This window comes from Erithacus rubecula, assembly GCF_903797595.1.
Source record: "Erithacus rubecula genome assembly, contig: scaffold_601_arrow_ctg1, whole genome shotgun sequence".
Taxonomy (NCBI): Eukaryota; Metazoa; Chordata; class Aves; order Passeriformes; family Muscicapidae; genus Erithacus; species Erithacus rubecula.
The window spans coordinates 24,426-35,548 of record NW_027635737.1 but is presented as its reverse complement, the minus strand read 5'-3'; the positions used below and the strand labels follow the sequence as shown (position 1 = coordinate 35,548).

Genomic DNA, 11,123 nt, shown 5'->3' with positions numbered 1-11,123 from the left:
CACCTCCCTTCCCGTGGTGTGTCCTGCTTTGGTGGTGTCCCCAATGGACAGAGACCAGTGTGGTCATGCGGGTCAATACTCTTATTGATTTAATATTTATATTCTGTGTTCATTGATTTAATGTTTTTATTCAATATCTTGGTTGATGATCTGGTTGAGATCAGGCTGACCATGAGAATTGATACCCTTAATGATTCAATATTTTGATTCTATACCTTTATTGAGTTAATATTTTGGTAGATATCTTCATTGATTTAATTTTATTCAATACTTTCATTGTTTAATATTTTTATTCCATACCTTCATTGATGAGCTGATGGGATCAGCTGATACCATCCTTGATACCCTTATTGATTTAATATTCTATTCTGTCTTCATTGATTTATGTTTTTATTCATATCTTGGTTGATGATCTGTTGAGATCAGGCTGACCATGAGACTGATACCCTTATTGATTCAATATTTTGATTCTATACCTTTATTGAGTTAATATTTTTTGGTAGATATCTTCATTGATTTAATAATTTTATTCAATACTTTCATTGATTTAATATTTTTATTCCTACCTTCATTGATGATCTGGATGGAATCAGGCTGACCATGAGAATTGATACCCTTAATGATTCAATATTTTGATTCTATACCTTTATTGAGTTATTTTTTGGTAAGATACTTCATTGAATTTAATAATTTTTCAATACTTTTCATTGATTTATATTTTTATTCCATACCTTCATTGATGATCTGGAAGGAATCAGGCTGACCATGAGACGGATACCCTTATTGATTCAATATTTTGATTCTATACCTTTATTGAGTTAATATTTTTGGTAGATATCTCATTGATTTAAAATTTTATTCATACTTTCATTGATTTAATATTTTTATCCATACCTTCATGATGATCTGGATGGGAATCAAGCTATACCATCACTTGATACCCTTATGGATTTAATATTTCTATTCTGTCTTCATTGATTAATGTTTTTATTCAATATCTTGGTTGATGATCTGGATGGGATCAGCTGACCATGAGACCTGATACCCTTAATGATTCATATTTTGATTCTATACTTTATTGAGTTCATATTTTTGGTAGTATATTCATTGATTTACTGTTATTCAACACTCTCATTGATTTAATATTGTTATTCAATACTTTCATTGATTTAATATTTTGATTCAATACTTCATTGATGATCTGGATGGGATCAGGCTGACCATGGCACTTGATACCCTTATTGATTCAATATTTTAATCAGCTATCTTATTGATAATATTTTTATTCAATGTCTTAATCGATTGAATATTTTTATTCATTTCTTCATCGATTGAATATTTTTATTCAATTTCTTCATTGACCATCTGCCTGGGATCAGGATGGGATCATTAGGAAGAAGTTCTTCACAAAAGGGGGGTCGGGAATGTTCAGGGGTGTTTAGGACTGGATGGACACTCGGTGCCACCACCAGGGTGACAAGGCAGCGTCGGTCACCACTCAGACCCAATGACCTCAAAGTTCTTTCCCAACCTGGTCCATTCCATGATTCACCCCAGGGTGAAGACTGTCACCCAAAATCGGCCGAGCGGGGCCTCCTGGGGTTGTCCCAGCGTGTCACTGGGGGTGCTGGTTCATACTGGGGGGTCTTTCCCAGTCTGGAGGGGTTGGGGTGGGGACGACCTGGCTGAGTCCCATGGTCAGTGCCGGACTCTGTCCCGGCAGCCCGAGGGGATGCGGCTGGAGAAGACGGTGAAGATCGTGGAGCTGGACCCACAGAACAAGGGAGTCAGTGAGTGACACCTTTGGGGACAAGGGACACCCCAATGTGGGTATAGGACATCCTTGGGGACAAAGGACACTCCACTGTGGGTCTGGGACACCTTTGGGGACAAGGGACACTCCACTGTGGGTCTGGGACACCTTTGGGGACAAGGGACACCCCACTGTGGGTCTGGGACATCTTTGGGGACCAGAGAGATCCTGCTGGGTCTCTGGGACATCTTTGGGGTCAACAAACATCCCACTGTGGGTCTGGGGCATCTTGGGGGATAAGGGACACCCCACTGTGGATTTGGGACATCTTCGGGGTTCTGGGAGGTCCCGCTGTGGCTTTGGGACATCTGGATGGATCAAGGAGGTACCCCCAAGTTTTGGGTTTTGGGATTTTGGGGGACAAGAGACACCCCACCACAAAACCTGGCCATATACCGGGTCACTTCAGGATTGAACATTTTGGGGGATGGGACACGGGGAGAATTTGGGGTCACCCACATCCACCCCACCCCACAGACGGGGTGCAGGAGGAGCGGGTGAAAGCCGCGGATCTCTCGGACATCGTCCCCGACACGGAATCGGAGACCAAAGTCAGCATCCAAGGTGAGCACCCAGCAGGGGTCACCTGGGGACAACCTAAGTGGGACACCCCAGGTGTGTGACACGCGTGCCACCTGTCCAGGTAACCCCGTGTCCATCATTGTGGAGAAATCCATCGATGGGGCCAAGCTGAAGCACCTGATCGTGACCCCGTCGGGCTGCGGCGAGCAGAACATGATCGCCATGACCCCCACGGTCATCGCCGTCCACTACCTGGACAACACCGTGCAGTGGGAGAACTTCGGCGTGGACCGGCGCGCCGGGGCCATCGAGCTGATCAAGAAAGGTGGGAATGGCCTCAAAAGGGTGGGGTTGTCCTCAAAAAAGGGGGCATTTCCAAAAGCGGGTGGGATTGTCTCCAAAAAGTTAAGGGATTGTCCTCAAAAGAGGAGGGATTGTCCTCAAAAAAGGGGGGCATTTCCAAAAGTGGTGGGATTGTCTCCAAAAGTGATGGATTGTCCCCAAAAAGAGGTGGGATTGTCCTCAAAAAAGGGGGGCATTTCCAAAATTGGAGGGATTGTCTCCAAAAGTGGTGGGATTGTCCTCAAAAGTGGTGGGATTGTCCCCAAAATTTGAGGGATTGTCCCCAAAAGTGGAGGGATTGTCCCCAAAAAGTGGTGGGATTGTCCCCAAAAAGAGGTGGGATTGTCCTCAAAAGTTATGGGATTGTCACCAAAAATAGTGGGATTGTTCTCAAAAAAGGGAGCATTTCCAAAATTGGACAGATTGTCTCCAAAAGTGATGGGATTGTCACCAAAAGTGGTGGAGTTGTCCTCAAAAGGGTTGGGATTGACCCCAAAAGTGATGGGAATGTTCCCCAAAAGTGGTGGGAATGTCCTCACTGGCCACCCCTCTCCTTGACCAACGATTGGAGGACGTTGGTGGCCACCCCTTGCATTGACCAACAGTTGGACGCCATTGGTGGCCACCCCTTGAGTGACCAAGACTTGGACGCCATTGGTGGCCACCCCTTGCATTGACCAACACTTGGATACCATTGGTGGCCACCCCTTGTGTTGGCCAACAGTTGAACACCATTGGTGGCCACCCCTTGCATTGACCAACACTTGGAGGCCACTGGTGGCCATCCCTTGAGTTGACCAACAGTTGGATGCCATTGGTGGCCACCCCTTGCATTGACCAACAGTTGAACACCATTGGTGGCCATCCCTTGAGCTGACCAACAGTTGGACGCCATTGGTGGCCACCTCTTGTGTTGACCAACAGTTGAACACCATTGGTGGCCAACCCTTGTGTTGGCCAACAGTTGGATGCCATTGGTGGCAACCCCTTGTGTTGACCAACAGTTGGACGCCATTGGTGGCCAACCCTTTTGCTCACCAACAGTTGGAAGGTGTTGGTGGCTTGAGTTCACCACCAGCGACCCATTGTGTTGGCCATTGGTGGCCATCCCTCGAGTTGACCAACGGTTGGAAGGTGTTGGTGGCTTGAGTCCACCACTGGCCACCCCTTGTGTTGACCAACGGTTGAACACCATTGGTGGCCACCCCTTGAGTTGACCAACACTTGGATGCCATTGGTGGCCACCCCTTGCATTGACCAACAGTTGGACGCCATTGGTGGTCCCCCTTTATATTGACCAAGAGTTGGGCACCATTGGTGGCCACCTCTTGTGCTGACCAACAGTTGTACGCCATTGGTGGCCACCCCTTGAGTTGACCAACACTTGGAGGCCATTGGTGGCCACCCCTTGAGTTGACCAACAATTGGACGCCATTGGTGGCCACCCCTTGCATTGACCAAGAGTTGGACGCCATTGGTGGTCCCCCTTTATATTGACCAAGAGTTGGGCACCATTGGTGGCCACCTCTTGCGCTGACCAACAGTTGTACGCCATTGGTGGCCACCCCTTGAGTTGACCAACACTTGGACGCCATTGGTGGCCACCCCTTGAGTTGACAAACAGTTGAACACCATTGGTGGCTACCCCTTGAGCTGACCAACAGTTGGACGTCATTGGTGGTCACCTCTTGTGTTGACCAACAGTTGGATGCCGTTGGTGGCCAATCCTTGTGTTGGCCAACAGTTGAACACCATTGATGGCCATCCCTTGAGTTGTCCAACAGTTGGATGCCATTGGTGGCTACCCCTTGTGTTGACCAACGGTTGGGAGGTTTTGGTGGCTTGAGTCCACCACTGGCCTTCCCTTGTGTTGACCAACAGTTGAACACCATTGATGGCCATCCCTTGAGTTGACCAACAGTTGGATGCCATTGGTGGTCCCCCTTTATATTGACCAAGAGTTGGGCACCATTGGTGGCCACCTCTTGCGCTGACCAACAGTTGGACACCATTGGTGGCCACCCATTGTGTTGACCAACAGTAGGATGCCATTGGTGGCCAACCCTTGTGTTGGCCAACAGTTGGAAGGTGTTGGTGGCCACCCCTTGCGTTGACCAACAGTTGAACACCATTGATGGCCATCCCTTGAGTTATCCAACAGTTGGACGCCATTGGTGGCTTCCCCTTGTGTTGACCAACAGTTGGACGCCATTGGTGGCCAACCCTTGTGTTCACCAACAGTTGGAAGGTGTTGGTGGCTTGAGTTCACCACCGGCGACCCATTGTGTTGGCCATTGGTGGCCATCCCTCGAGTTGACCAACGGTTGAAAGGTGTTGGTGGCTTGAGTCCACCACTGGCCACCCCTTCTGTTGACCACCGGTTGGGAGGTTTTGGTGGCTTGAGTCCACCACTGGCCTTCCCTTGTGTTGACCAACAGTTGGACACCATATGTGGCCACCCCTTGAGTTGACCAAGACTTGGATGCCATTGGTGGCCATCCCTTGAGTTGACCAACAGTTGGACACCATTGGTGGCCACCCCTTGAGTTGACCAAGACTTGGATGCCATTGGTGGCCATCCCTTGAGTTGACCAACAGTTGGACACCATTGGTGGCTACCCCTTGCATTGACCAACAGTTGGATGCCATTGGTGGCCACCCCTTGCATTGACCAACAGTTGGATGCCATTGGTGGCCACCCATTGTGTTGACCAACAGTAGGATGCCATTGGTGGCCAACCCTTGTGTTGGCCAACAGTTGGAAGGTGTTGGTGGCCACCCCTTGCGTTGACCAACAGTTGAACACCATTGATGGCCATCCCTTGAGTTATCCAACAGTTGGACGCCATTGGTGGCTTCCCCTTGTGTTGACCAACAGTTGGACGCCATTGGTGGCCAACCCTTGTGTTCACCAACAGTTGGAAGGTGTTGGTGGCTTGAGTTCACCACTGGCGACCCATTGTGTTGGCCATTGGTGGCCATCCCTCGAGTTGACCAACGGTTGAAAGGTGTTGGTGGCTTGAGTCCACCACTGGCCACCCCTTCTGTTGACCACCGGTTGGGAGGTTTTGGTGGCTTGAGTCCACCACTGGCCTTCCCTTGTGTTGACCAACAGTTGGACACCATATGTGGCCACCCCTTGAGTTGACCAAGACTTGGATGCCATTGGTGGCCATCCCTTGAGTTGACCAACAGTTGGACACCATTGGTGGCCACCCCTTGCATTGACCAACACTTGGATGCCATTGGTGGCCATCCCTTGAGTTGACCAACAGTTGCACACCATTGGTGGCCACCCCTTGCATTGACCAACAGTTGGATGCCATTGGTGGCCACCCCTTGCATTGACCAACAGTTGGATGCCATTGGTGGCCACCCCTTGTGTTGGCCAACAGTTGAACACCATTGATGGCCATCCCTTGAGTTATCCAACAGTTGGACGCCATTGGTGGCTTCCCCTTGTGTTGACCAACAGTTGGACGCCATTGGTAGCCAACCCTTGTGTTCACCAACAGTTGGAAGGTGTTGGTGGCTTGAGTTCACCACCGGCGACCCATTGTGTTGGCCATTGGTGGCCATCCCTCGAGTTGACCAACGGTTGAAAGGTGTTGGTGGCTTGAGTCCACCACTGGCCACCCCTTCTGTTGACCACCGGTTGGGAGGTTTTGGTGGCTTGAGTCCACCACTGGCCTTCCCTTGTGTTGACCAACAGTTGGACACCATATGTGGCCACCCCTTGAGTTGACCAAGACTTGGATGCCATTGGTGGCCATCCCTTGAGTTGACCAACAGTTGGACACCATTGGTGGCCACCCCTTGAATTGACCAAGACTTGGATGCCATTGGTGGCCATCCCTTGAGTTGACCAACAGTTGGACACCATTGGTGGCCACCCCTTGCATTGACCAACAGTTGGATGCCATTGGTGGCCACCCCTTGCATTGACCAACAGTTGGATGCCATTGGTGGCCACCCCTTGTTTTGGCCAACAGTTGAACACCATTGATGGCCATCCCTTGAGTTGACCAACAGTTGGACGCCATTGGTGGCCAACCCTTGTGTTCACCAACGGTTGGAAGGTGTTGGTGGCTTGAGTTCACCACCAGCGACCCATTGTGTTGGCCAACGGTTAAATGCCATTGGTGGCCATCCCTTGTGTTGGCCAACGGTTGGAAGGTGTTGGTGTCCTGAGTCCACCACTGGCCACCCTTTGTGTTGACCAACGGTTGGGAGGTTTTGGTGTCCCGAGTCCACCACTGACCACCCCTCCCATTGACCAACCATCTCCTCACAGGTTACACACAACAACTGGCCTTCCGCAAACCCGACAGCTCCTACGCCGCCTTCACCAACCGCGCCTCCAGCACCTGGTGAGGCTCCCTCTGCCAGCTGACGGTGACAGCGCCAGCGGCTGTCCGGGTGACAGAACACTCAGCTGTGTCCACCCCCCAGGCTGACCGCCTACGTGGTCAAGGTGTTCGCCATGGCCAAGCACCTGGCGGACATCGAGCACAGCGAGATCTGCGGCCCCATCAAGTGGCTCATCCTCAACAAGCAGAAACCGGACGGGCTCTTCCAGGAGGATGGACCTGTCATCCATAAGGAGATGGTGGTAAGGGGACACCTGGACATTGTCACTGCTGGTGGCCGGAGTTGGGGGGGACCTCTCGGGTGGGGGTGGGGTGAAGGGTGGGAGTTTATGGGGTTTGGGGTGGAGGTTTGGAGGTTTTTGGGTGGGTTTTGGGTGTTTTTTGGGTGTTTTTTGGGTGTTTTTTGGGTGTTTTTTGGGTGTTTTTTGGGTGTTTTTTGGGTGTTTTTTGGGTGTTTTGTGGATGTTTTTTGGGTATTTTGTCGGTGTTTTTTGGGTGTTTTATGGGTGTTTGGTGGGCGGGTTTTGGGGGGTTTTTTGGTTTTTTTGGGTGTTTTAAGGGGGTTTTGTGGGTGTTTTTTGGGTGTTCTGTGCGTGTTTTTGGGTGCTTTTCGGGTGTTTTGTGGATGTTTTATAATGTGTTTTTTGGGTGTTTTGTGGGTGATTTTTTGGTGTTTTATGGGTGTTTTATGGGTGCTTTGTGGGGTTTTTTTGGGTGTTTTATGGGTGTTTTTTGGGGTTTTTTTTGGGTTTTGTGGGTGTTTTGTGGGTGTTTTGTGGGTGGCTTTTGAGTGTTTTGTGGATGTTTTATAGGTATTTTGTGGGTGCTTTGTAGGTGTTTTTGGGGTGTTTTCTGGGTGTTTTTTGCGTGTTTTGTGGGTGATTTTTGGATGTTTTGTGGGTGACTTTTGAGTGTTTTGTGGGTGTTTTGTGGGTGTTTTGGGGGTGTTTTCTGGGTGTTTTCGGGGTGTTTTCGGGGTGTTTTGTGGGTGTTTTTTGAGTGTATTTTGGGTGTTTTGTGGATGTTTCATTGGGGTTTTTTGGGTGTTTTGTGGGTGTTTTTTGGGTGTTTTGTGGGGTTTTTTGGGTATTCCTTGGAGTTTTCTTGGGTAGTTTTTTGGTGAGTTTTGTGTGGTTTTGGGTGGTTTCTGGGTGTTTTTTGGGGAGTTTTGGGGGGTGTTTGGGCGGGTTTTTTGGGTGTTCCTTAGAGTTTCCTTGGGTGGTTTTTTGGTGGTTTTTTGGTGATTTTTGGGCGGTTTTTGGGCGTTCCTTGGAGTTTCCTTGGGTAGTATTTTGGAGCGATTTGAGCATTTTTTGGGTGGTTTCTGGGTGGTTTTTTGGGGTGTTTTGGGTGGTCTTTGGGTGGTTTTTTTGGTTGTTCCTTGGAGTTTCCATGGATAGTATTTTGCAGGGATTTGTGTGGTTTTTTGGTGGTTTCTGGGTGGTTTCTGGGTGGTTTTTTGTGGTGTTTTGGGGGGGTCTTTGTGTGTTATTTTGTGGTGTTCCTTGGAGTTTTCTTGGGTGTTTTTTAGGTGTTTTTGGATGTTTTTTAGTTGTTCCTTGGAGTTTCCTTGGGTAGTATTTTGGAGCGATTTGAGCATTTTTTGGGTGGTTTCTGGGTGGTTTTTTGGGTGGTCTTTTGGTGGTTTTTTTGGTTGTTCCTTGGAGTTTCCTCAGATAGTATTTTGCAGGGATTTGTGTGGTTTTTTGGTGGTTTCTGGGTGGTTTCTCAGTGTTTTTTTGGGGTGTTTTGGGCGGGTCTTCGGATGTTTTTTTGGGGGGGATTCCTTGTAGTTTCCCATCCCCACCTTTTTTCCCATTTTTCCCCACAGGGAGGTTACCACGGCGCCGAGCCCGAGGTGTCCCTCACCGCCTTCGTCCTCATTGCCCTCAAGGAGGCACAGAGCATCTGCAAGGACCACATCAACGTGAGTGACATCCCTGAGGTGCCACGCCCTCGTGGAAGCCACCTGAGATCCCAAATTTCCCATTTTTGATCCCAGAGCTTGGATGAGAGCGTCGAAAAAGCCGCTGGATTCCTGGCCCGGCGCTACGAGCAGCTGGCCCGGCCCTACACGGTGGCCCTGGCGTCCTACGCGCTGGCCCTGGCCGGCAAACTCAAGAGCGAGAAGGTCCTCATGAAGTTCTCCAAAGGTGACAGCTCAAGGGTCGAATTTGGGTGAAAAGAGGCGATTTTGGGTCTTCATGAGGTTCTCCAAAGGTGGTTTCGGGTCTTTGTGAGGTTGTCAAAAGGGGAAAGATCAAGAGGGGTCGGAATTTGGGTGAAAAGAGGCGGTTTGGGGTTTTCGTGAGGTTCTCCAAAGGTGACACCTTCAACACCTCAAGAGGGGTTCGAATTTGGGTGAAAATCGGTGATTTTGGGTCATCATGAGGTTCTCCAAAGGTGGTTTTGGGTCTTCGTGAGGTTGTCAAATGGTGAAAGATCAAGAGGGATTTGGGTGAAAAGAGGCGGTTTTAGGTCTTCATGAGGTTCTCCAAAGGTGACATCTTCAACATCTCAAGAGTGGGGTCAAATTTGGGGTGAAAATAGATGATTTTGGGTCTTTGTGAGGTTCTTCAAAGGTGGTTTCGTGTCTTCGTGAGGTTGTCAAATGGGGAAAGATCAAGAGGGGTTGGAATTTGGGTGAAAAGAGGCGGTTTGGGGTTTTCGTGAGGTTCTCCAAAGGTGACACCTGTGAAACCTCAAGAGTGAGGTTGAATTTGGGGTGAAAATAGGTGATTTTGGGTCTTTGTGAGGTTCTCCAATGATGGTTTTGTGTCTTTGTGAGGATCTCCAATGGTGAAAGCTCCAGAGGGGTCAGAATTTGGGTGAAAAGAAGCGGGTTTAGGTCTTCATGAGGTTCTCCAAAGGTGACATCTTCAACACCTCAAGAGTGGGGTCAAATTTGGGGTGAAAATAGGTGATTTTGGGTCATCATGAGGTTCTCCAAAAGTGGTTTCGGGTCTTCATGAGGTTGTCAAATGGGGAAAGATCAAGAGGGGTCGGAATTTGGGTGAAAAGAGGCGGTTTGGGGTTTTCGTGAGGTTCTCCAAAGGTGACACCTTCAACACCTCAAGAGGGGTTCGAATTTGGGTGAAAATCGGTGATTTTGGGTCTTTGTGAGGTTCTCCAATGCTGGTTTTGGGTCTTCGTGAGGTTGTCAAATGGTGAAAGATCAAGAGGGATTTGGGTGAAAAGAGGCAGTTTTAGGTCTTTATGAGGTTCTCCAAAGGTGTCACCTTCAACATCTCAAGAGCGGGGTCAAATTTGGGGTGAAAATAGGTGATTTTGGGTCTTTGTGAGGTTCTTCAAAGGTGATTTTGGGTCTTTGTGAGGTTCTCCAAAAGTGACACCTCAATAGAGGTCAGAATATGGGTCAGGAAAAAGGATTTTAGATCTTCAAGAGGTTCTCCAAAGATGACACTTTCAACACCTCAAGAAGGGTTCAAATTTGGGTGGAAATGGGTGATTTTGGGTCTTCATGAGGTTCTCCAAAGGTGGCACCTTCAATATCTCAAGAGGGGTTCGAATTTGGGGTGAAAATAGGTGATTTTGGGTCTTTGTGAGGTTCTCCAATGGTGGTTTTGGGTCTTTGTGAGGATCTCCAATGGTGAAAGCTCCAGAGGGGTCAGAATTTGGGTGAAAAGAGGCGGGTTTGGGTCTTCATGAGGTTCTCCAAAGGTGACACCTTCAACACCTCAAGAGTGGAGTCAAATTTGGGTGGAAATAGGTGATTTTGGGTCTTTGTGAGGTTCTCCAATGGTGGGTTTGGGTCTTCATGAGGTTCTCCAAAGGTGACACCTCACCTTGGGGTTGAAAAGCTTGAAATTGGGGTGAGTGGAGGCAGTTTTGGGTTCTCCTGAGGTTCTCCAGAACCAAATCCTCATCTAGGGTTGGAATTTGGGGTCAGGAGAGGCGATTTTTGGGTCCATAATTGAATCCTCACCCAGGCTTGGAATTCGGGGTCGGAAAAGGTGGTTTTGGGTTCTCCTGAGGTTCTCCAAAACCGAATCCTCACCCAGGGCTGGAATTTGGGGTCAGGTGAGGTGGTTTTGGGTTCTCCTGAGGTTCTCAAA

General features: G+C 48.9%; 1 protein-coding gene across 1 annotated transcript in view; it reads left to right on the top strand.

The window, feature by feature from the left end:
* The window catches only part of C3 (complement C3), a gene marked incomplete at its 5' end in the record, with an annotated part of 51,339 nt that overhangs the window by 22,046 nt on the left and 18,170 nt on the right, over positions 1–11,123 (top strand). Inside the window, 7 exon segments of the mRNA XM_079332892.1 lie at positions 1,724–1,790; positions 2,291–2,377; positions 2,457–2,660; positions 6,972–7,047; positions 7,130–7,289; positions 8,879–8,974; positions 9,050–9,200. Coding sequence (XP_079189018.1) covers positions 1,724–1,790; positions 2,291–2,377; positions 2,457–2,660; positions 6,972–7,047; positions 7,130–7,289; positions 8,879–8,974; positions 9,050–9,200 — 841 coding nt within the window.